The sequence below is a fragment of the Magnolia sinica genome, chromosome 14, assembly GCF_029962835.1.
Source record: "Magnolia sinica isolate HGM2019 chromosome 14, MsV1, whole genome shotgun sequence".
Lineage (NCBI taxonomy): Eukaryota > Viridiplantae > Streptophyta > Magnoliopsida > Magnoliales > Magnoliaceae > Magnolia > Magnolia sinica.
In genome coordinates, this window is record NC_080586.1 from 72,945,468 (window position 1) to 72,972,022 (window position 26,555).

General features: G+C 39.1%; 2 protein-coding genes and 1 non-coding gene across 5 annotated transcripts in view; 2 read left to right on the forward strand and 1 right to left on the reverse strand.

Annotated features, from left to right (window-relative positions):
- The window catches only part of LOC131226167 (pyruvate, phosphate dikinase 2), a 33,875-nt gene extending 21,989 nt beyond the window's left edge, over nucleotides 1-11,886 (forward strand). For 2 of the 3 annotated variants that reach the window (XM_058221893.1, XM_058221894.1), the window contains 14 exons: nucleotides 988-1,116; nucleotides 1,340-1,519; nucleotides 1,686-1,823; nucleotides 2,161-2,325; nucleotides 2,398-2,559; nucleotides 2,828-2,917; nucleotides 3,255-3,393; nucleotides 3,771-3,948; nucleotides 6,398-6,527; nucleotides 7,989-8,117; nucleotides 8,269-8,406; nucleotides 11,006-11,083; nucleotides 11,432-11,523; nucleotides 11,635-11,886. In XM_058221893.1, coding sequence (XP_058077876.1) covers nucleotides 988-1,116; nucleotides 1,340-1,519; nucleotides 1,686-1,823; nucleotides 2,161-2,325; nucleotides 2,398-2,559; nucleotides 2,828-2,917; nucleotides 3,255-3,393; nucleotides 3,771-3,948; nucleotides 6,398-6,527; nucleotides 7,989-8,117; nucleotides 8,269-8,406; nucleotides 11,006-11,083; nucleotides 11,432-11,523; nucleotides 11,635-11,677 — 1,791 coding nt within the window. In that variant the 3' untranslated portion in view covers nucleotides 11,678-11,886. Of the gene's footprint in view, nucleotides 1-987; nucleotides 1,117-1,339; nucleotides 1,520-1,685; nucleotides 1,824-2,160; nucleotides 2,326-2,397; nucleotides 2,560-2,827; nucleotides 2,918-3,254; nucleotides 3,394-3,770; nucleotides 3,949-6,397; nucleotides 6,528-7,974; nucleotides 8,118-8,268; nucleotides 8,407-11,005; nucleotides 11,084-11,431; nucleotides 11,524-11,634 lie in introns of those variants that run through there. The other variant, XM_058221895.1, reaches the window with a different exon arrangement.
- Nucleotides 11,887-16,974: 5,088 nt separating this feature from the next.
- On the forward strand, nucleotides 16,975-17,056 carry TRNAS-UGA (transfer RNA serine (anticodon UGA)). The gene has a single exon. It is a non-coding gene; the product is annotated as a tRNA-Ser (tRNA).
- A 2,566-nt stretch (nucleotides 17,057-19,622) lies between these two features.
- Nucleotides 19,623-21,963, reverse strand: LOC131225545 (protein DETOXIFICATION 48-like). The gene is made up of 2 exons (XM_058221082.1): nucleotides 21,842-21,963; nucleotides 19,623-21,295 (listed from the first exon to the last, which is right to left on the reverse strand). The coding sequence occupies exon 2, from the start codon at nucleotides 21,290-21,292 to the stop codon at nucleotides 19,895-19,897; it is 1,398 nt and encodes a 465-aa protein (XP_058077065.1). The 5' UTR covers nucleotides 21,293-21,295; nucleotides 21,842-21,963; the 3' UTR covers nucleotides 19,623-19,894.
- Between the last annotated feature and the right edge of the window lie 4,592 nt (nucleotides 21,964-26,555).

A 26,555-nucleotide genomic window follows, 5' to 3' on the forward strand; every position in this document is an offset into this window, starting at 1 on the left:
TTTGCGCCGTTACGGGCCGTTACGCCCTCGTATCCGTATCGGTTTTGGAGGACACCGTTACGCCAACCGATACCGATACGGGATACCTTGAGATGTGAGATCAGTTAAACTTGATAACTGGTTGCGATCATCTCCCACAACCCTTGAGCTTGGAACAAGTCTTCATTTTAATGCTTCAGTGATCAAAATTATCCCCTCCAAAAATGGGAATTGCAGGCTGAATCGTTCTGCTGTTTATAGCCATGGATTCTACTTCCTTAGAAGTTTCTAACACCCAGTCAAGACCCAAAACATGGCTCTAATACCACTTTGGAGGCTCTTCTAGCCTTCTACTTATAGTGTTTAAAAGGAAAAGGAGAGAAAATTATAGATGAGAAGAAGATGATGCTCGGAGAACTTAAGTTGCATACTTGCGTTCATTATTCATGCTTACAAAATGAGCCTCTCCAACCCATTTATCAACATTTAACACCTACTATTTTGTAAGCAACTATTTTATTTTTCCTATGCAACATACACTATTTTCAAAAAAATTCTTAATGTGTGCACCAAAACCTAAGAGACTAATGCTCAATTTTCAATGCTATCAAATACATGCATGCTCAAGACCCTAAACATCCTACACGTGCAATGAATAATGCATGTACTATTTCAAGGTACATGTACATGTATGCATATAAAGTGCATCAATTCAACAAATTAAACACAGACTCGTACACATCTAGGCAAAATCCTAGAATTGTCTTCCAACAAGATGAAATTGTCAGTAGATAACAAGAGTGATATTTATGTTATTGTTTAAAGATCTATATGGTCAGCAGGGATATCTGATCTTGTGAGTATGTGTTAACGCCATTTCAATCTGCCATAGATGGTGTAATTAGTTTTGTGGGTGACACTGTAGATATCAAAGCCTTCATACTCGTGTATTTTCTCCCATTGTTGTGTTGAAACAATATTAATGGATTTAAACGTGTATTTAAAAAGGGGGAGGATGTAGTTGCCGGAATTAGAACGCCAGAGGACTTGGATGTCATGAAGCAATGCATGCCAGAAGCCTATAGAGAGCTAGTGGAGAACTGTGAAATTCTTGAAAGGCATTATAAAGATATGATGGTGAGACTTCCTAATTTACAATTCATTTGTATTAGAGAGTTTCTTTTGATTAATGCTCTTGTAGCATGTTCTCTCTTCATGATTTTGTATATTCTGTAACTCATAATAGTACTTTCTATACTTGATGAAAAGCATGGCTCCCCTAGAAAAGTCAGGGTTTATCATGTAATTGACTTGTAATGTTACAAATAAAGTTTTATATAGGTTTTTCTTGTGATTGCAGGACATTGAATTCACCATTCAGGAAAATCGGCTGTGGATGTTGCAATGCAGATCAGGGAAGCGCACTGGAAAAGGTGCAGTGAAGATTGCTGTGGACATGGTGAAGGAAGGGCTTGTCGATATTCGTTCTGCCATCAAGATGGTGGAGCCCCAGCATCTGGACCAACTTCTCCACCCACAGGTATTGTACAAAAGAAAATACCAAAAGATCCATACTGTTAAAATATATAGATGGCCCCTCATTTGGCTATCTATGAATCTACTTATAAATATATGCATGTCTCTGTCTTTACATATTTATTGATATATAGCTTTGGATGATCTCCCGTCATTTTCTTTTGAAATAGTTTGAGGACCCATCTGCATATAAAGACAAAGTCATTGCAACGGGCTTGCCTGCATCACCTGGGGCTGCAGTGGGTCAGATTGTTTTCGGTGCTGACGATGCCGAAGAATGGCACGCACAAGGAAAGAGTGCCATCTTGGTATGTTCTATTTCTGTTATTTCTGTAAGTTGGATGGCTTTCCTTCATAAATTCCTAAGACCAATTTGTGTAAGTGGCATTGAATGTTGATCAAAATAAGAAGAATTCCTCAGTTATCTTCACCGAACTCAAAATTTCTGTACCTACTATCATTATATTCAAGGAAGATGTAATTTAATTGCTTCTGCTGCCATTTTCGACACCTACTAACAGGGTTTATTCTTTCATTATGAGAAAAAAGGGGGCATGTTAGTCATTTGTTACTTTTTTTTTCTTTCTTTCTTTCGATTCCTATTATCCACTGCTCGAGTTTGATTATGGTCTGTCATGGATGAAGGTGAGAACAGAGACTAGTCCGGAGGACGTCGGTGGCATGCACGCAGCCACCGGAATTCTGACTGCAAGAGGTGGCATGACCTCTCATGCAGCTGTGGTTGCCCGTGGCTGGGGAAAATGTTGTGTTTCTGGATGCTCAGAGATCCGTGTAAATGATGCGGACAAGGTAAGATGATGACATGATTTTTTGATATGGGAACTTGCAACATTTACATGGGTGGTTCTATTAATGTTGCAGGTTGTTGTGATTGGGGGGAAAGTGCTTAGGGAAGGTGAGTGGCTATCACTTAATGGGTCGACAGGAGAAGTGATCATGGGGAAGCAACCGCTCTCACCTCCAGCTCTAAGTGGCGATTTGGGGACCTTCATGTCTTGGGTTGATGAACTAAGGTATCTCAAGGTATCACACTCATTCAAAACTTTCCTACAACTTCTGATAAATTTTGTTTTATTTATTAATTGGATCATGGTCTAGTGTGTAGCACATATGCTAAATAACCACCATTTGATCATGATTAGATGGAGGTAGATTCTGGGGACCACCACCTGTGATGAGTGCATGCGCTGGTTATTCGGCATGTTCTAGACAAATTGTATCCTATACTCATACTTGTAGAGAGAAATGTATGGTTCCTCCAGGTCTTACATGAATTGGGTTGTCCTGATAGGTTATGGCAAATGCTGACACACCTGGGGATGCACTAACGGCAAGAAACAATGGTGCACAAGGGATCGGACTTTGTAGGACAGAGCACATGGTAAATAGAAAAGATATTCGTTCATTTGAAACCTCCAAATTTTTAATTATGGAAAGTATATCGGACTTTCTAATAATTACATGACTTAAACAGGAAATTCTAATACACATACACCTTCAAGGTTAAAGGATGTCTTTCAAAAGTGTATTTTCATCTTTATGGAACAACAAACATATGAACTTCAATGCGTCTGTTTCGTGAATTTACTTGAGTGCATTCTTATACTACAACTGAAATCTTCAAGACCAATTTCTGTAATTTTTATTTGAAGGTTATGAGCTTTTTTATGCAACCCAAGTTGTAAATCAATGGTTGTTTTCATGTGTTGGGATCTCAGTTCTTTGCTTCAGATGAAAGGCTAAAAGCTGTGAGACAGATGATAATGGCAGCGACTCTTGAACAGAGAAAAGCAGCATTAGACCTCCTCTTGCCCTATCAAAGATCCGACTTTGAAGGCATATTTCGGGCAATGGATGGTATATTTCTTATTCTTATCAAGTTAACTGATTTTTAATACATGGATAAATATCTAATGCATAATATATGCCTCATTGTCTTTTGGGAATTATAATTTCAGAACTGTTTAACCAAAAAATGCCTAGATGTTCTTTCATTGACACTGTAAAGTGGGACCCACCAAATGAAAATCTGATGTAACGTTAGTGGGCCCTGTTGTATGGATTGGTTTGATCCTGTCTATTGTGTTTTTGCCACTTTGTCTTAGAACTTACACGAAAAAAGTGCATCAACTGAAATATCCTGTTCAGGGAGTTCTTTCTACAAGTGCTTGGTGATACAATACTTTTAAACTGTATTGCTGTTTTTGAATACCTCAATATTGTTGGAATTTCAGGTCTTCCAGTGACGATCCGTCTATTGGACCCTCCACTCCATGAGTTTCTGCCAGAAGGTGAAATTGACGAGATTGTTTCTGAACTATCTTCTGATACTGGGATGACTGAAGATGAAGTTTTTTCAAGAATTGAAAAGCTGTCTGAAGTAAATCCGATGCTTGGTTTCCGCGGTTGCAGGTTTGGTACTTGTATACATGCATGCATGTTCTCAAAATTTTTATATAGTTTTTAGGGAAAAGAAGGTCAATGATCTGGCATGAACACTCATAATTAAATTTCACTATGGGTAATATGATTGCCATCTGATCTCTGGTGGCGATGGAAGTGTGCCTCACTTTATACCAGCACATCACAAAAAGTTCACTGTCCTGTCTTGATCTGAGGATTGCTATCAGGATTTCACATTGCACCATTCCCCACAAATCAAGGTATTCCGTATTGGTAATGGTGGCTGTAACGGTCACCACCATTACCGATACGGGGGCGTACCGACCATTATGATCTCCGTAATGGTTGAGAATATTTTTGCCGTGAAAAATTCTGAAAAAAATATTTAAAAAATTCAGAATAATGTAAATATTCCAAATATGTATTCATTTTTTGTTTTGAACATGTTTATGATAGCGTAACGGTCCACTCTTTGGTAAGAGTGTTGTATCTAGTTGTCTGGTGAATTTATGAACATGATTATGTGTCTCTAATATTTACACATCACAGTCAAGCATCAGAACTAGAAATTGAAAGAAAGAAGAAGCATAAATACCACTTTTTTGATTTTTTGAAAAAATGGCCCTCCAAGCTTTTATTCGCCCAAATCACTTCAATATATGATTTAAACCCTAAAAACTATAGTAAAAGTGGTCAAAATTTGTTGTAGAATAACCTAAAAAAGTTTTTGGAATGAGAAAAGTGAAAAATTGAGGAGAAAAATGAATTTAAATAGAAAAAAGCGACCGTTTTTTGACCATTACAGGAGTAATGGTCATTATGCCCTGTAACGACCAATACGGTCCCAAAAAATCAACTGCTCTGTTTCACCCCCATATCGTGTAACAACCACAGCTGTTACCTCTACGTATTGGCCTTTGCAGCCGTATCGTAATGGATACAGAACACCTTGCCGCAAATTAATAGGACCATGCCTTATTTATTTGGGAAGTGCTCACTTCCAATTAGTTGGACGATAAAGTCACTGCCCAACTGGTGGATAAGTTCCAAACCATCACCATGAAGATCATCTAGTGCTAAAATCAGCCACATTCATTCATTAGGTGTGCCACAACATAGAAAACAATTGATAGTGGCTAATACAATTAGAGAAGCAGGCGTGGCTCACTTGATGAGGGATCAAACTAATTATTTTTTTTCTCAAGGTGATCCTCACGGTGGGGCCAACTTTTTTGGATGGGTTGGATGTTGTACACATATGAAAGGATGGGAATTATCTGCTGGTTGGATGTGATCTTCTCTCTATGTATTTATGAGGGATTATCCTGTGTGTCATGTGCTTCATGTTAAGCCGGAGATCACCTATATTCAATGTTCGAAATATTGGTATCATGTTACGTATCTCACCCTTGGGATATAGATACGTATCGGTTATCGCATATGATATATCGTTTGTATCGAGTAATTTATCGCACTTTTTGGGAAACATGGGGAAACATTGGGGAAATGGTTAAGTTTTTTAATGAAACTTCAGGGATTGTTAAAAAAGACTATAATATACACTTTTAAATCATAACATCTTAAAAAAGAAGTGCAATTAATAGGTTTCCTTTGTACAGGGTCCTAAGCTATGCGTTGTCTGATTGAACTAATGCAACTATATTCAAATTAAATGCATAACATTTAGAGTATATGTAATGATTATTTCATCAAACACTTCCAAATATTTCTAAATTAGTCACAATTGACAGCTGGTTGAAGGGAAATTTTGAAAAAAAAATAAATCAATATTTTTAATTAAAAATGATATTTATTTTTTGAAAATTGACAAGGACTTAACAAATCAGTAAATCAGCCCTCATAGATGCTTGATTTCATGTTTGGAGTGCAACATTGCAAGCAATTTTGGAAAAATTAGGAAAATTTTGAAATTTCTCCAATTTTTCCCAAATTGGACCACCTAGACTAAAATTTCGGAATTAGAGCGTATGTGATGATCATTTCATCGAATACTCCTAAATACTTCGAAATTAGTCTCAATTGGCAGCTAGTTGAAGGATTTTTATTTTATTTTATTTTATTTTTATTTTATTTTATTTTTAATTTTTAAACATGGAGAACATGAATAACCAATGGATATCAAAATCAAAGCTCCAACTCAATGATTTTTCATGCAAAACAAGAACAACCAATGGATTTGTAATCATTTGACACTGATTTAACATAATTTCAATAAAAAAAGGATCTGAAATTGAAAATGCTCTCTAGATCAAACATGTGAGATATTTCGGCACTACCTATGTGTTTCGTATCGCATAGGTGGGATACAATATTTATCGTGGGATATATCGGCCGATACCGTTGATATTTAAAACATGGCCTGTATTGTATAGGTGCAGCAATGCTGCATTGGACTATTCCCCTTTATTTGTATACTAATTTATACCCATGATGTTAGGCTTGGTATTTCATATCCGGAGCTGACTGAAATGCAAGCATGTGCTGTCTTTGAGGCTGCAATTTCTATGACCAATCAGGGTGTTAAAGTTCTTCCAGAGATAATGGTCCCTCTTGTTGGAACACCACAGGCATGTTCTTCTTTCCTTTATTTTTCATGATCAATGGTTTTCACGTGATCAATGGTTTTCGATATAACTTTGAATTTTACTTTATTCAGTTTAGATGCTCTTTACCCTTTGCAATGATCAAAACTTTTCAGCTACATAGATTTTGTAAGAAGGAAAATAAATGAATTAATGAAATAATCATGTTTACAAATAAAAGGGGGAAAGAAAGAGAAAGAAACGCCTCTCATTTTTAGTTGAATGGAAACATATCTCCAGTTCCCAAAACTGAATAAAAATGGATGGCACTGTGAATGAAGAATAGTGCATCAAAAAACATATATACCTTCTCTGATTTTCCCATGGTGCACATGCCCATCTGATTATTCATTCTATTGGCCACCTCATGGATGTGTCATAGCTTGAAATTGTACCACTCTGATTTTCACAACATATTAGAAGTTTGCGGTTTGGAATGTCAGCACAAGTTTTATGTAACAATCCACAGAGTAAGGAAGCCCTAGTGATTGAATGATTTGGGTTGCTTGATCATGGTCTATGGCCCATCCAAGTGGTCCTCTAATCAGAGTTTTGGACTGATAAATGTGTGCAAATCATGTAATAGAGAGGTTTTATATACATTTTCTCTATCTCTGCAGGAGATTGTTCCTCTCTAAGAAAAGAAAATTGCCAGGTGTGAAAATTATAGCATATTTCAGTCACCAGTTTTGAATGTTGGCCACAATTTCCTTTGGGCTTAAAACCAACATTGCCTTTGTGGAGACATAAAAATGTTGGACGCTTGTTTTTGCTTAAATTATTAGTGATTTTCTCCCCTTTTACATGGATTTACATGGAAGAGCCACAGGACAACTCACACTGATTGGCCAGAATCATACGACCCTATGATATTTTTTGCACTGGTTCATCTGTGGTGGGGCATCTCAGGAGTTGGCTTGGATCTTGTTAAACTCGAGACTACACTGTGGAAGGTGGAGAGGAAGAAATGAGAGAAGAAGAGACTACTTTCTTCCTATCTCTCTCCCTCCACTAGCTGTTATTTATAGACCACTTCTTACAAAAGATAAGCTCAAAATAAATGTTAATCAAACATAAATGATACACCATTATATCCGAGGATATGGTTCACCAAAGGACAACTGAATATACATGTAATCTCAAGCTCAAATACAGTGCAGCGCACATACCCTGAGGACTGTGTACTCTAACAATCTCGTGCAAACATGCCACCTGTAAAAAATCCAGTTACTGATAAATAAATTGGAGATGCATGTTTAAAACCATAGTCTGCCTTAGACCCTTGTGGCCCAGCATGAGTTGCTAGGCTTTATCAGCTACTTTTAAATTTCTACACATTTCCTTCTTCGAAGGCAATCTCCGAAGACATGAATTGGTTTTTCTCGAATAAATATTGTTAGGCACTTATATTTGTATTTTTTGATTATTGAAGTTATTGAGTGGCAGGAATTAGGGCATCAAGTGAGCCTGATACGAAGTATCGCTGATAAAGTGTTCTCTGAGATGGGCACCTCCTTAAACTATAAGGTCGGGACCATGATTGAGATCCCCAGAGCTGCCCTTGTTGCTGATGAGGTATGTTATGGAGCTACAAAGTCTTCTTTGGATCATCATCGTCAATGTCTTTGTGGTGCCAGTTCTTTAGTGATATTTGCAGCTATTGGCTTCCGCTAATGTGCACCACAGGGACACATTTCATTGTATTGTAAATGTTTATATTTGGCAGATTGCAGGACAAGCGGAGTTCTTCTCATTTGGGACTAACGACCTCACACAGATGACATTCGGATACAGTAGAGATGATGTTGGCAAGTTTCTTCCTATTTACCTAGCCAAGGGTTTGCTCCAAAGTGATCCCTTTGAGGTGAGAATTTGAGATTGGTAACATGAATAACATGTGGAATTTGCACTGATGGGCTTCATTGGAGCTACATTAAAATAGCTGTTGGATCAAACTGCCAGAGAATTTTGGTCTATTGAATTCTTAAAAAAAGAAAAAAAGAAGAAGGGTCACTTGATATCAATAGTCTTTCTACATCAATGCAGCCAATGAAACCAATGGCTAAGATACGTTGGGTCCATGGCTTAGTGGGATGTGTGGATAAAGGAAGAAGATCACTGTCTTCTCGTAGTTGATGACACTTATCCATAAAGATAGAAAAATCTCTAAAACGAGAAATAAATTAAATGAAAAATGTTTTCCACAACATACTGGTTTATATAAGTAAAAGAAGCCCTAGACTCCTATTCCCAATAAGACTAGGAAACTTTCCTGAAATAGTAAAATTACTAAAAATAATAAAGATGTTTGATCCTACCCAAACTCTTAAACAACCCTTAAATGACCAACTTAAAGACTTTGGTCCACAACAGGATTCTTAAGAACTTGAAAGAACAAAACAGAAACTTACTAAAAATAGTAAGTTTTGAATGAAAAGGCAATTTTGATACCCCCCATATTATTATTTTTGAGAATTCCCTCAGGGCCAACTGACTCTGTCATTTTCCACACTGCAGGGCTTGTCAATAGCTTTCCAACAACATACAAAACTCACAAATCTGATAATCGGATGCAAACTTATGGCCGTTTGAAGCTATAGTGCACTTTTAGGTGTTTTAAAAAAAAAAAAAAAAAAATTTACCCTAGATCGAGCTTTTCTGCCTAATTTGTTTCAATCATGGCTGTCCATGAAGCTGTCAAAAACCTGTTCTACATCAGTCCATTAAAGCTAGTCAGCCGCCCTTTGTAGCATGTACATGGGACATGCCTTTGAAATAAGTGTTGGGACATGCTTCATTGGTTATTCTAAAATACAGGTTAATGAGAGTTTTGATGTAGGGATATGTGATAACCTAACTATAAATGCATGTATAATCAGGTTAAAGAATATTCAAATAAATATACCAATTAACTAATTGTTTCCAAACAAAATGATTAGATAAATCTCAACACGAAGATGAGGTTATTCTATCAAGATCATACGCCTTAGCATAAGATCACGTAAACAGTAAAAAGGGAGGACTTCGGGATATGAGGATATCTTAGATCTAGCATAAGTTAGTCCACGAGTAAGCTTGGATTTGATTCTACTGACTAACCATCCCTCTTTTCCGTTCGACTAGAAAGGGATATCCAGAGAGAAACGAAATGGGTGAAGGATGAGGGGTTCGAGATGAAGAAGGTTTAGGTCCTTTGTAATCAAAAGAAAAGGAGGAGGATGATTTTTACCTTTTCCTACACCTCGAAGATCTTAGAAAGAGGAAAACCCGAAATCGGGGTGGAATTCTCAACACCAAAGGGCCAATCTTGAAACCCTAATCTCTTAAATAAAGAGGAAGAAAATAGACGAATTCTTATTCATTCAATAATAATGAAAATAAGGTTCCTCACAACGTATATATAAGCTATGGAAAAAATAAAAGTGCACTAAAGCCCCTAGAAACAAGAAAAATAACAAAAAAATGAAAAATAAAGAAAGTTACAATAAAGCCCCTGAAACAAGAAAAATAACATAAAAGTTCAAAACTAAAACACCCATATGGTAGGGTGTGAAATCTAATCCATGGATCTATGGTCGGGGTGAACACCTGTGTGGTAGAGTGTGAAATCCGACTCATGGATCTATGGTTGAGGTGCGGTCATGCCGCTCCTGCACTCGTAGCGCGTCAGAAAGTGGGTCCGATGGACCCGTCGTCCATCCACATCAACTCCTCCGCTGTGGTACTTTATCGGCGACGCCTCTTTCTCTGGTACACTTTAAAGGGCGCACCACTAATGTACACATCAAGTTTATTCCCTAACTTTATGGAGTACAATCTGCTTGATTAGACATGCAAATGCTTCCAGAAATGCTATAGCCATTTGTGCAAGGAGAGATTGAAGAGGTGAATTGTGGCACATGTGCAATAGCCTAGCCAGTCTATAAGAGGTGATTACCTTTAACAAGCCCCGGCCCGTAAATCATGCCAATCCACTAAGTAGGTGGACCACACATCTATGATGAGAATGGGATGGCTTAGAAAGAAAACCACCAAGTCTGCATTCAACATACAGGTGTAGCACCTGATGAATGGACCGACCTGGGCAGAGCAAGTTAATGATTCATCTCTTCAATGCTTGCACAAACTGCTCTAGCATTTGTCATTGCCTTTAGATATTATTATAAACATCAGCTAACCAAACAAAATAGTGAGACAATACACTTACATCCACACTGCCAAATAAACAAGACCCTGTGGATCACCTATCACCTTCATCATCAGTAAGCTTTCCTGCCTGCCTTTGCTGGTGGAATCATAACCACACCGCCCCCCTTTCTTTTATGTGTGTGCTGGATTTTAACACATGACCTCAAAACAGTGATCTTTAAATTTAAATAATTAAGCAGGATGCTTCATCTGGGCACAAAAAACTATTTGGCTAGATTGCGCCAACCATTTAGATTTTACTTGGTCTACTTCAGGTGCTTGATCAAAAAGGCGTCGGTCAGCTCATTAAGATGGCAACTGAGAGAGGACGTAGGGCAAGACCTGACTTGAAGGTTTGTGGCCCTTGAGACTTGGTGCTTTCTGCTTCACTACTGCTAAGAATATTTGCCTGGAGAGGATTGCACACAGGCCAGTTCACTCATCACGTGGATCACACGTCTGCTAAAAAAAACACTTCCAGAATAAATTGACCAACGGGGTCTACATTCAAGGTAGTCTGGTCCAACTGTCAAACTCACTGGCCGATTTTGGGGACAAGGCAGGACCTGCGTGGCATGTGTGCTATGAAGAGAAATTTCAATCCTCTTCACATAAATATCCTATCTTTCTACCATGTTTTCTTTGATAGATGATGATGATGATGGTCATGATGCATATATGAAATTAAACAATTAAAATAGGTCGGAATATGTGGAGAACACGGCGGAGAGCCTTCCTCTGTCGCATTTTTTGCTGAGGCTGGATTGGACTATGTTTCTTGTTCCCCATTCAGGTTGCTAAATATTTAAGAAATTCAATGTTATTTTATTTTATTTGATTGAACTAAGCTTCTGTATGTATTCTAGTAGTTTGATAGTGGCCTATCCATGCTTTTTGCTTGCAGGGTCCCCATAGCTAGGCTTGCAGCAGCTCAAGTGGCAGTTTGAGAAGAGAGACTTCAACAAGGAAGAGTGGTAGGATGAAGGACGCCACCATTGGATTGGCAATTGTATGTTACCTCCCTCCCCCATCATGATTATCTGTAAATGGACCATCTTCATAATCATAATCATTACTACAAAATGATTCTACAATGTGATTATCGAATGTAATAATCAGTCACAGAAATGTCTATAAAAGGTGAAAATTTCCAGCATACATACATTTTAAGCCTTCCTATTTGATTATAACTGGCATGATGTGATCATCGATTGTAGTAATCACTAATGAAAATGTTTGTACAAGGTAAAATTTCACCATACATACACTTTAAAACCTGCCCATTTGAGATGAATCGAATCGTGCCTCAATTCCATGCATGTAGGCCGATGGATCTAGATGGTCCATTAGATGGGGGATTCTCAAAAAACTTTCTAGATTGGAATATCCTAACCTTTCAATCTTTGGAACATTTTCAGTTGAAACAATACAAGTTGATGGCATGGTTCGATGTTCGACTTCAACACTTGATTTGACTCATGAATTTCTTTTTATGGATGACAAGCACTTTATTGAAGTACCCTCATTGTCTCTAAGCAAACCTCCTAATCTGGCCTGAACTCCAGTAACCAACCTAGTTTCTCAAAGTTTAGCTTCCATGTACCTCCTGGTGGCTTCGTCTGCTGCTTTATCAACCGTAGATGAAGTGGTGCTAGATCAAATCACAGACTTCCAATAGGAGACTTTCCAAATCACAGACTTTCAACTGGAGATTATCTTGGAAATCGAGATACTAATAAATTCCTTATAGACCAAGGTCCTTCAAAGAAGATTACCTTATATCATACTAGCCACCTTTGTCGTTGATTAATTTTTATCATTGAAATGTGTTTGTTGCTTTCCTTCCAAATAACCCCGACCAACACAAATTGGAGTAATTTCCATAAGATATTGCCTCTTTTCTTGAAGCGCCTACCTTCCCACCCTAAAAAAATCTCTGCTGCCAACTTTTTAAAGGTCTAAACGGCATGAAAGAGCTGAAAAAAATGGCACCAATCTCATGAGCTACCTTGTTGTATTTTGTTTCAAAATTTATCTTAAAATTGGAATTTCAAATATTTTGGTTTCCCTCGTCATTTGAAATTTCTGATGTTTTTGAGTTGTGGGTTTTGTCCCCCACCAGATTTACCAAAGAAAATCTTCTTGTATATAAGATAGGCTTTTTGCCTTGGGGCTTAAGCCCCATTCAGGGGGCATGTGAATTTGAAAATAACGAAAATTCCTTTCTCCTCTTACAAAACTCTCTTTGTTCTGGTATACGAATTTTTTGTTGTTGCTGAGTTCGTTGCAGAGTTAATTCAACACTTTCGGATTAAACTGCAAGTGGTTCGAGCCTGCGTACAGTGAGTACACCGCTGGGACTGGGTCATAGTCGTTGTATCCTGGAGGTCGATTGCTCTGGAAACTTGTTACACTTGGGACGCTATCCAAGGGGAGCAAATTCAATTTCAAGCCGAGTGATTCACGTCACGCCTCGACTCAATTCAATAAGTCTTCTATCTTTATTTATTTATTTTTTTTTTTTTGCTTTTCGGTTCTCGATTTTTTAATAGTCTATTTGATTCAACCAAAATATTCCAACACACCTTCCATTTGATGAAGAGATGGTGAACAGACTATGTTCCTGCTTCCTTGCGAGAGAGGATGATTTCGATGTTGCAGATCAATGAGTAAGAAATTTTTGTCATGCACAGACATGCAGTAAAATGCTGCAAAACTATCAACACGACTCACCTATCTTAGACGAACCCAAGAGGGAGAGGCATCACTTGACTTTGTCAACACCTCAAAGAAGGATTTCAAAGAAAACCTACCATCTGTGCCCAATTCCATGGTCTTTCCTTTCTCTTGATGATTGTAGTAGACATCTCAAGGTTCATTGAATGCTCTCAAATGCCACCTTTTCCTCCTCCCTTAAGTTCCCTTAAATGTAGTTGCCTGAAGCTTCAGAAGAGTCCACCCCCAAAAAAAAAAGACCTTTCTTCTAGATGCACCATACACATAAGGGAAAGACAAAGTGAATGAATGATCTCTCCACCGCCATAAATCTTCCCAGAACCTCACTAGCATCACTCTCACAGGAATCCCTTAGAAGCGATGTTAACCTTAGCTTAACATGTAACTGAAAGGCCCAGATGGGTGGCTCACAAAATCTAACATTATTTATATGATTTTAGGGACCTTCACACAAAGCCAAAGATGGATAACCCAAGTCTAACTATCGGCCTAACTACTACATGAGCGGAAAGGAGCTAATGACCTCTATGTTCCTATGCTTGGGATGGCCACTGGACATGATCAATAATTTAGATCATCTAGAGGCAGCCTAATTGATAATTGACGTCTTTTTGGAGGGAATGCCAAGAGAATTAGGAGTTCAAATACGATATGGCGTATTCTTATCACATCTGAACTCTCTCTTATCACTATCATCTTTTTCTAGTGTAGATTCAAATTTGAAATTCGAGAGAAAAATGGATATCCACCTAGAAATATTTTGAGGAAAAATTATGTGTGACCTACTAACTATTGATTGCCTACAAGTGGGCCTCACAGGCTCATATCCAACATCTCCTACTCAATCACATTGTAGAGGGGAACAATTTAGGTTGTTCATTTAGCTCGTCTTATAATAATCAAAACTAAAATAGTGTGAAAAAAAAGGAAGAAGAAGAAGCATGGGTCTAGCTTGATCATCGTTGTCTTTTCCAGAGGTATTTGAGTACTAGCGCTTAACCAAAACCAAACCGATTGTCCTAGTCTGCATGATCACGTTCAAAGTAGTCAACTTCCAATTTCGAATCTTCGGTCAGCATATGCACTTATCCAACTTAATGAGTTTATTTAGAAAACTCACTTTTTCACAAACATCAACTTAAAACCACTTTTAAAACAATAGTATTCTACATATATATTTTAGAAGAAATATTGTTTGTAAAATCTTATCAAAACTAGATACTTATACACAAGTAAGTCTTCGAGTGTGTGTTAATAGCTTAAAAACTTGGTATAGCTAACATAATTTTTTTTTTTCCACATAGATTTGTAATTCAGAATTGATTAAGCCGATTTCCAAGCGTAACCAAGTTCTTCCAATCTAGGGACCTTCGCCATCGTACATTAAAATAGCAATATTCAATCTCATCCTCTTATATACAAAAGGAGGGTAGCTAAGGATATAAGAGTGGCTATTCGCGCAATGCAATGATTAGACCAAATCAAAATATTTTATGCGTAAAGGTTTAGCTACGGTTCACACCGTAAAATAGACAATACTAGGTATATATTAGGTTCACGCCATGACGTAGACAATAGTAGGTATATATTAGGTCTACAATACACCATTAATCACACATGAGGTATGACTTATCTCATTTCCTTGTAACTCGGCATTTTAATCATGCTTTCATCTATCCATGGATGATGGGCATGAAAAAAATCAGTCCATTTTGCACATCAGTGTCAGCCTTAGAGAAATCAAGGGTGAGTGTTCCTTTCCAACTATTTCCCTTAATGTGACCCACTTGAATCATGAATCAGCTTAATTTTGGGGCATTAGTCCAAACCTGATGCAATCCACCCAATGGTCGGAGTGGATGTCAAAAAACAGATCAAATAATCAGGCCTACTTAGATGAATCACAAACCAAAATTTACTACTAATGCGATGACTTACCTAGTTGACCATGGAACATCTATTAGACCGTTGAGATTAAAATATCAAGCTTTTAAAACTCATCAATCAAGTTTCACGAGTCAGAGGTTAAGGTGTTTCAAACAATCTAGTTTTGGGATGAAGACCTATCTACAGCGGGCCCCACAAATTGGACGGTCTAATTTGATTTCATACATGTCACGTCCAATTTCTGAGTGCCTGTACATCCACCACATACACCCCCAAATGCTCGGCACCAATGCTTGGACCGTAACTTTCGGTCTTTAGGCTTGTAGAAGGGCCAATGGTTTACTCATCCAAATGAGGGGTGCACATGGAACCGGTAAACTGGACTGGATCGATCAAACCGCACGGTTTGGTCCAGTTATGAAGTGCACCGGTTCCGAAAATCAAAAAATTGATTAGTTCGGTTTGATTCTCGGTTTGGAGTTATGTAGAACCGGACCGAACCATAGAACTGAACCTTAGAACCAAACCGTGGAACTGACCATGGAACCAAACCTGGAACCGGACCATTCCAAGTAATAAAAAAAATAAAATCCTAATCTATTCAGTCTCTCTTCATGCCTCAAACCGATCCGGAACCAAACTGGTTTTTCCGGTCCGGTTCTGGTTTGGTTCAAGGGTGCAAACGGTCCGGTTCTGGTTCGGTTCTAGGGTGCAAACGGTCCGGTTCAGTTCCAATTTTCCTAGAATCGTTAGGAACGGTTCGATTATGGTTTCACCTCATAACCGGACCAAATCGGCCTATGTGCACCCCTAATCCAAATGGGTTCCACCTTTAATTGCCCAGGTACAAAAAATAAAAATAAAAATTCTCCCTGTTGGAAAAAAATTCTAACCCTTCAACAGGTGGCCCAAGAAGAAGACGGTTAGGAAAGAAAATGCAGCAACGGTTTCCCCGTGGTCAAATATTCGACAGCTGGGATCTTCGCATCTAAAGGATTTTTGGTGCATTTGTCCATTGAGGATGCGTCCAATCACATCAACGGTTTAGATCACATAGTTAGAATTAACAGATTGAGGAATTTCTTTTCTTTTCTTTTTAGGCATAGTCGATCCACGGTGGGATACAACACACCTACGGTCTGCTATGAAGCTATGGGTCCCACCCATTTGTAGTATACGAAAATGGAAGGCATATATCATATAGTTCCACTTATACTACATGAATTACGACCTCTAATACAAGTATTATGAAATGCTTAAGCAAAGAACATGTGAAGTTTGCTCCAGTTTTCTCTATTCACGCAAGTGGGTCCCATGGTTCACTAATCCAAACCGTTGATGTGGGTGGACCCCATTTTTGGATGATCCGTGCACCAAAAGTTCCCCTGATGTGAAAAATCTTTACACTTCAATCTTTATGGCGAGGGTTCAATTTCCAATGAAAAAGGCCATATATTTTGAGCCTATAATCTTAAAATATAAGAAAATTTTGATCCATCATTCTTCAGTGGTAGTGATCGTCATATGAACGGTTCAGATCCATGAACCATAGGCCATAGTTATATGAAATAATGAACTATATTAATTAATAAATAATGAAAATGAGTTAATCTCAACAAAGGTCGATATGTCCGAGTGGTTAAGGAGACAGACTTGAAATCTGTTGGGCTACGCCCGCGCAGGTTCGAACCCTGCTGTCGACGATTAGCCTTTTTTTTTTTTTTTTTTCCGATTGATCTTGGCCGTTGGCGTGATGAGCATGTCCCATGGCTCCGTTCCGGACCATTGACATGTTGACCATGCCCCACCATCCTATCCAGCAACTTTGAGCTTTTCTCTTTGGGCAGCTATTTGATACTCTGACGTCATACGATGCTTGATACACATGCACTTGGAAATGGTACACGTGGCAGATATTAACTCAGATCAAACCGTAAAAATTGTATGACCCAATGTCTCTAAAAGTTAGATTCCAAGATCAGACCCGGAACTCTGATACATGGACACTTTTCTGTTGAAATAAGACCATTGGATATTTTTCATTTTCAACCCTCCAGTAGCTGTCCACAATTGATATCTACACAGAGGGTAATATCGTCTTTTTCCCAAAAGCTACAGTAGTGAGAGTTTTACTTGCAATTGACAATTGCCCTTAATCATTACGTTTATTACAGTTATAGTCCTAATTTTTGAAAACGGCCATACAAGCATGAAATGGGGCCCACCTTCATCAACTTCATCGATCAACACCGTTCATCCTATTTCTCGTCCTTTTTGGTCACGGTAAAAAAAAAATGAGATAGATATGAGAAGTAGGTTGGTCCCAATAGTGGATATTTTTGGACCATTAAATGAAATGACAGGGAATCATGCTGTTGCGGTCCACCTGATCATTATATATGTTCAATTTTTTTATACACATTACGACTATATACGTGCAGTTGAATGGACGGGACGGATCATCAGGAAAAAAACTGTGGGCCATACATGCCTTGAATCCAGGGACTTGACTAGTTACGTACCCACATCTCATTTTATGACCCAACCTCAAAGATTAAGTACGTCCAAATCTTTGATGGACCACATCGTTGGAAACAATTGTTAGGGGCCATTAAAAACTTCTCTTGACACCACCTTAACGGGACCCACCTTCGTCAAGCTCATTGATCAACACCGTCCATCTGTTTATTTGTGTCCTTTTTTTTCACGGGAGCAAAAATGAGGTTGATATGAGTAGTAGGTTGGTCCCAACTAGGGGTGTACATCGAGTTGAACCGAGTCGAGCTGGCCTCAGCTTGACTCGGCTCGGCCACTTGCTGACCACAGCTCAAACTCGGCTCGGTCCTTGAGCCTAACTGGCCAGATCGGCTTGGTTCGGTCAACTGCTTGGGCTAGCTCAGGCCAAGTTTGAGCCGAGTTCACCTACACAGCATTTTCACAAACACCTGGACTCACCTTCAAAATCCCATTGTATGTAAAATAATAATGATGGTTTTACAGGTATTTTATCAAACACTTTCTAAGCGATATACACATCAAGAAAAAAAAAGCTTGTTTCATACACATACCTTCCTTGCTACCAGCTACATTTGGTTGAGTCATTTCATCAAATACTTGGTGAGCAACATCAAAATCAAAGTAACCAAGTCAACAAACCGGTTCAATCTGAGTTTGATTTGAGCTAGGTTCGATCCGAGTTGAGTCAAGCTGGGGCAGCTCAAACTCGCTCGAACTCATTTTCGAGCTCTAAAAATCAGCTCGACTCGGCTTGAACTCAGCTTAGAACCGAGTTGAATTGAGTCGAGCGAACTAACCGAGTTAGCTCGGTTTGTGTACACCCCTAGTCCCAACGGTGGATAATTTTTGGACCATTAAGTGAACTATATTAAATCATGCTATTGCGGTCCACCTGATCATTATATATGTCCATTTTTTCGTACATGTCGCAATTAAATCCGTACAGTTAAAAGGACGGCACGGATCACTAGAAGAAAACTGTGGGTCATATGTGCCTTAAACCCAGTGACTCGGCCAGTTAGTGGGGCTACCGTGATGCATTCATCCACTTTTCCGTATCATTGAGGGCATAAGATAAAACAGGGATAGATATAAGACTCAAGTGTGACCTTATGAAGAGGTTATATGGGAAATAAATGTCACATTGAACCCTACGAAAGTTTCAACAATAGTTATTTAATTTCTATTGGTTTTTACGGTGTGGTCCACTAGAGCTTTATATATGCCTCGTTTTTGCGCTCATGCTCTAAAATGATCCAAAAAAGTTGATGGACAGTGTGGATCTAACACATAAATCATGATGGGGCCTAAAGAAGTTCCACATGTTAAAAGTTTGGTTTGGTATTATGCAAAATTTTATTAATAGAAGAATTCCTGAAGCGCATTCCATATTCACCATTAAGCCCAGACTCTGCTTTCTGATTTATACATTAACAAACAACACTTAACACAAATCATTTTCTCAATTTCACATTAACTAATATTTTTCAGAGTTAACAAACAGGCCTTTAGTTACCACTCTTGAATTAATCCAGTGATTAATTCAGGATACCTTCTAATGTAATAATTATGAAAGTAAAAAAACACATAAAGGGAAAATGGAGATATGGAAAGGAATATTCAAATAAAAGTATATTTACAGTTAAAATACATCGACCATCCATTCCGGGTCCACATATTAGAATGGATCAACGATACAGATAATTACAAAAGATACATTTAAGCACCAAATCCACAGCGCGACATGGACACTTACACCGACGGCTGGATTTCTCACCGTACATGCCCAATGACATACACTGACTCTGAAAACTGACTAACTAGACAACCCCAAAACGGAAAGTCATATATAATACAAAGAAGTTTTGAATCAAGACAACATACGTATGACAGAAAATCTCCCTCCAATCTCAAAATCCACAAGGCCCCAATCACCACTAGAAAATCGACACGTGTCCACCACTTGTGTGGACCATGACACTGCAAATAACCAACATCTAACCATATGTTTTGGACACACCTGGCTAGCACTCACTAGCCTTCTGATCTGTTTCATAATGAAGAATTAAAGGCCCACCATCACAAGCGCCAGTCAACTTGCAAGCTCTCCTAGCTTCTACAATCCAATCCGTTTGAAACAGCACATACACCATAGAAAACAAACAACAGACCTCAGCAACTAGCAAGCCCAGCCACAGGCCCAAAAACCCAAGTCCAAGATAAAAGCCCAATACAACAGCCACAGGCATTCCCAACAGATAAAATGAAATGAAGTTTACATTAGCTACTAAGCTGGGCCTAGCACATCCTCTAAGTATGCCACAACCTGTTGTCTGTGGGCAATTGAAGATCTCGCATAGGCCGATGATCGGCAAAACCGCACACGTTAGATCGAGAGTTTCCTGATCATGGCTGAACATCTTCCCCCAAACTGAGCGGACCCCAATCGCGAACACCATTGAAAGAAAACCCAACAAGGATGAGGCCCAGAGTGCGACGATCATGACCTTTCTGGCCTTTTGAGGCATGTTTGCACCGAGCTCATTCCCGATGCGCGTAGAGGCTCCTAAGCTAATGGAGGTTGGTATTATGTAGAGGAGAGACGTCGTTTGGATCAACGCACCCATGGCCGCAACCTTGGGCCTGGGATTCGGGAGAAGCCCACATAAGAGTATCATGAATTCATACCACCACCATTCCAAACACACTGAAAAACAACTTGGGATAGCCAGGCGCAACAATGTCTGCCACCCTCTAAGGCACTCTGGTGAAAACATGCGTAACGTTTTCTTATACGGCCCCCACGAGCACATGTACACAAGCAAGAAGAAAACCAAGTTGAAATTAGTCCAAACAGATGCCAATGCAGCCCCCTTGATGCCCATGTCCATGTGAACCACTAGTAGAAAATTTATGGGTACCTGAAGAATCAAAGCCATAAAAGCGCAAATCATTAATGGCAGTGTAATGCTTTGTGCCCTTAAATAGACTCTGAGTGGGTGAAAAACCGCTTGCGCAAAAAGGTCCGGAATAGAAAATGTAATGTACGTCGATGCCATCGAAGTGACCCTTGGATCTTGTCCACACCAAAGTAGCAATTTCTCCATGGCTAGCCATAGAAGGCTAAGGGGAAGACATGAGAGGAAGAGTATGAGTAGTGTTCTTTGGAGTGTAACACCCAAAAGTTTCAATCTCTTGGCTCCAAAAGCTTGGCCACATATGGGTTCCATTCCCATGGACAAGCCAGTGATAATGGAATAGCCTGTGATGTTTGCGAAGCCGATCGAGAGGGAGGCGGCCGCCAGCTCCAATTCGCCGATGTAGCCCACAAAGAGCATTGAGATCATGGCCCTTGAGTAGAGGATGAGGCCCGTTAGGGCTGTGGGCCCCGCGATTTTGCTAATGGATTTCATCTCATCCATGGCCTAGTTACAATCAAGCTGTGGAATGAGAAGGAAAGCTAAAGAAGCATGGAGAAGGAGGAAGTAAACAAACTGGGTGACATGTAAGATTGATCAGTGGACAACAGATCTGTCTTGATGGTACGTGTGGCAAACATGTCTGGTGATCGGGACCATCATTTTGGTGGGCCAGCATGTGGATTGTGGATGTGCCAAAAATAAAAGGGGGTTGGACTCTGATAGCCATTTGGTCAGTGGCCTGTGAAGGAATGGCTAAGCCCATTTTTTACACTTACAACTCAGAAAAACTTGCACCTGGATAATTAGAGTTGTCCAATCGCAGCATATCCTTACTGTGGCCACTTGATCAACAGCCCTGACCACTAGAAATGTTTGCCACGTGTACCGGGGTGTGTATGTGTGTGTGTGTGTGTGTGTGTGTGTGTGTGTGTGTGTGTGAGAGAGAGAGAGAGAGAGAGAGAGAGAGAGAGAGAGAGAGAGAGAGAGAGAGAGGTCCATGTGGGTAGGGATGGAGGACGATGTCCATGTGGGTGGGGATGGAGGACGTACCTTACCATGTGAGGAGGCATGGAGAACGTGGAGAATGAGATTGCTTTAGATAAGAGCTAGTACCCTTGTCTTTACTTCATTTGGGAGGTTGAAATAAGATAGTTGTTATTGCTTTCCTCCCCTCTCTCATTCTCTCTCTCAAAGAAAGGCAAGAAAACAGAGTCCATGATATATCATATATCAGAATTAATCCTTGCATTCATAGAAATCTCTGGAAGAATACTAAAGATGACCTTATAAATACTAGAAAATAGATATGAGAGAGGAGAGAGATCTTAAGGGTCAGAAATCTCCTCGGAAATAACTGATATGTTGTTCCCAAGAGATATCATAAGCTATCAAAGGAAATAAACATGCAAGGGGATGTACAAAGAAAGATCATTTCCAAGGACCCTACGACTTCTTGTCCCCTCCCTGTAAACATGTTGGATTTTTGAGATTTAAAAAAAAAAAAAAAAAATCATATCTAGAGATTTCCTTACACGGGCTGATTTGGGTTTCAGTTTTTTTTTTTTTTTCAATAATAATAATAATAATAATTTATTTATTTGGGTTTCTAAAGGTGCGCATCTCAATTAGAGGTGGGCATCGAGTCGAGTCAGACAGGATTGGGCCCAACTCGACTCGGTCGGAAGTTTTCAATGCCTGGCCCGAACTCAATCTGATCCGAGACTGAGCCTGGGTCCTCTGACTTGATCCGATCCATTGTACTGCTGGCCTGACCCGAACCGAGTCTGACTCGGTCAGGGAAATCGAGTCGGATCGGGTTAGGTATGGTTCAGATTGAATCTTCTTGACCCTAAAAGAGTTTCAATAGTAGAGATTCAATCCCCACTGCTTTTTGCAGTGTGGTCCACTTGATCTTTAGATCTATCTTATTTTTTAGCTCAAGCCTTAAGATGAGCCCGCCGAGTGGATGGATGGTTTAGATATAACACATACCTCATGATGGGACCCACAGAATTTGCTGACGGCAACACGCTAAACTAGCTGGGCTGGTACGTGGTACACCTGCCAATCCGCGACCAAAGATTTTTCTTGGGACGAGGATTTTCTGTAGCCATGCATTGGGATGATATGTGGGCCCACAGTGATATTTGTAAGAAATCCACACCGTCCATCAGTTGTGAGAGCTCATTTTAGGACATGATACCAAAAAATAGGTGGATCCAAAGCTCAAGTGTGCTGGACGAGAGGGAAAACTGAGGAAGGTGGTCATTGAATTTACATTGTTTCCTCTCTTAAGGGTCACTTGAGTTTTAGATATACTTCATTTTTGGCCGCATGTCCTAAAATGAGCTCCCAAAAAGGATGGACGGTGTGGATTTATCACAAACATCATGGTGGGGTCCACCTAACATCCAATGCTGGAACTTCACGTGAAAGGCTTTGGTTTGAAATCCGCTTCTCTCGTCATGGAGCTCAGTGCTCAAGGCACCTTGAGCCGCGGGTGAGAAGATGGATTGGCTACTCCCCATGCCACCAGTCAATGGATGGTAAGTCGGTGCTCTATGGACCCCACCATGATGTATTTATTTCATCCATGCCGTCCATCTATTTTTCCAGATCATTTTATGGTATTAAAAAAATGAGGTATATCTCAATCTCAAGTATACAACATTAAAGGAAATAGTGTTTAGTAAACACTGTGTAGATCGAATTGGATTGGATCCAATCGGATCAGATTGGTTCGGATTGACCATTGATCCGAACTCAATCCGATTTATGGTTAGATCTAACTGGGCCAACTCGATCCTGGCCTTCGGATCGGGTCGGATCCGTCGAATCGGTCCCGTTTCTGCCTAGCTCTAATCATAATGAGAGATTGTGTGAAGTTGTAATTGAATAAGTTGAGTGGAGTACTCTAAGGTTTTGATTATAGTGGAGATTTATGTTGTTTTATATTGTGGTTTTTTTTTTTCTACAAGGTTGTCCATGTTAAAATATCATCTATTTATGGTTAATTGATTTTTATTTAGTTATCTACTTTATTATATTGTTCTATTTTCATTTATCGTGCTTCCACAAAGTGCACGGATAGATGGTGGTGTTAGATCCGAATTTTTAATACCTAAGGTTTGATTCTAGTTTGTTGTGCCTCTGGTTTACATCGTTGTGGTGTGATATAAAGTTGGTTTACTCCAAGAAAGTGATGTCAGAGCATCAGGTTGGACGTTTGGGTTTAAGCGAAAATGTCAGGATCAAAATTTGATATACTAAAGTTTGATGGGAAGAAGAATTTTAATTTGTGGTAGCAGAAGGTCAATGATATTCTAGTTTCATAAGGGTTGAGTAAAGCGTTGTTGGAAACAAAATCTGAGAAGATGTCGGATGATGACTAAAGCAATCTCGAGGAGAAAACTATAAGCATCATCCATTTCCATTTGTGTTTATCAGATGAGGTTATGTACAATATCATGAATGAGCAATCTCTCCGGGAGATGTAGAAGAAGCTAGATGACTTGTACATGTTGAAGTCCCTGACAAATAAGTTGTTTGTGAACAAACAACGTTTTAGGTTGAAATTGAAGTAAGGATTGGATCTCCTGAAGCACATGAACATGTTTACAAAGGTTTGTAGCTAGTTGGTAAGGCTCAGAGAGATGATCAAGAAAGAAGATAAAGCAGTGTCACTTTTAGCATTGCTTCCTACATCATATGATTATCTCATTACTAGTCTATTGTATGGGAAGAATATAGTGAAGCTTGAAAATATCACCATGGATCTCGATTCCAATGAGATAAGGAAGAAATCGGCAGATAAGGAATCTTAGGTGGAAGGGTTAGGGACATGGGTGATCCATGGAGTGATCTCGGTTTGACAAGAAAAAGTCTATATCAAAATCGAAGGCAAATGACTGATACTTCTATTGCGGCATTAAGGGGCATTTCTCTAGAGACTGCTAGAAACAAAAGGATGACCTAGAAGCTAAAGGAAAAAATGGAGCATTGGTGAATCAACGAGTGTAGCAGAAGAGAACTCAAAAGAACACCTCCTCTCGTCTCTTCATATATGAGTTGTCTCTTAAATACTAGTATTGTAGATTTAGAATGTTTGTATTACATATTCCCGAATAGGACTTGGTTTCATTCCAATAAGTCCTATGATGGTGGAAGTGTTATGATGAGAAATGATGCGACATGTAAGGCCATCGAAATAGAGGCCATCAAGGTAAGGATGTTTGACAGAGTCATTTGAACTCTAGTTGATGTTAAGCATGTCCCAAAGCTAAAGAAAAATTTAATATCCTTGGAGGTTTTAAATACGAATGGTTGCACGTTCACTACATCCAGTGGTGTATTAAAGGTCATCAGAGGTGCAATGCTATTGATGAAGGAAAATAAGATTAGAAATTTATACAAGTTGGTCGGGAGCACAGTTATGGGTGGGATAATTACCACCTTACACACAAAATTACATAGATGATATAAATTTGTGGCATATGTTTAGGGCATATGAGTGAGAGGGGCATGATGAAACTCTAAAAATGAAAATTGTTAAATAGATTTAAGATGTGTAATGTGAATTTCTATGAGCATTACATCCTAGGAAAGTGGTGCAGACTAAGGTTCAAGTCTGTACACACACTAGTAGTGGGATGCTCCACTATATTCATTTCAATATTTGGGGGCTAGTGACAATACCGTCTAAGGGAAGGGCATGATACTTTATGACCTTTATAGACTATTACTTGAGGAAAGTTTGGGTCTACTTCATGAACATAAGTTTGATGACTTCACCAGGTTCAAGTAATGGAAGACAAAAGTAAAGAAGAAATGGAGAGACGGGTTAAGTGTCTCAGGTTAGGCAATGATAATGAGCATAGAGAGGCGAAATTCAATGAATTCTATAAAGATCAAGGCATCACGAGGCACTTATCAACTTCAGGAACCCCATAATAGAATGTGATAGTAGAGAGAATGAATAAAACTATATTGGAGAAGGTAAGAAGTATGTGGTTGCATACGGGGGTGCCTAAAAGCTTCTGAGCTTAAGCGATGAATATGCCATGCTAGATAGTAAATCGATTACCATCTACAATGCTAAACTCTAAGATTGTAGAGGAAGTCTAGACAAGCAAGAGGATTGAGAATCTTTGGGTGTCCGATATATGTTCACATGCAGAGTGAACAAAGGTCGAAGTTGGATCCAAAGTATAAGAAATGTATCTTTGTTGGGTATGAAAAAAGTGTCAAGGGCTACAAGCTTTGGGATCCAGTTGTTCAGATGGTGGTTATTAGCAAAAATGTCATCTTTGATGAGGCATCAATGCTAAAGACCAACAAGGACATTGTAATAGAGAAGTAAAAAACATAAGGTGACACCAAGAATTGTCAGTGCAGGTGGATCTAATTAACCCAGTTACTGAAGGTGAAAATCAGAAGGGGCAAATATTAAGAAAAATAATTAACAGGAAACTCAAGAAAGTATAGCTAGGTACTGGGAGAAAAGAACCATTAGAGCCTTGGTTTGGTGTGGGTTCAGGGACATGGTGTATTTTGCATTGTTTACAGGGAGCGAGGGTCCCTCCACCTTTTAATAGGTAATATTTGAAAAGGATAGTGACATGTGGATATCAGCTATGGAGGAGTGTAACACCCCATACTTTTTAGTACTTGGGTGTTACTGGGTAACCGAATTTAGAATAAGTACAAATCTAATTCACCTAAACGTTCACACGTTCTAGTCCAAATCTGACCATTAGGAGCAATA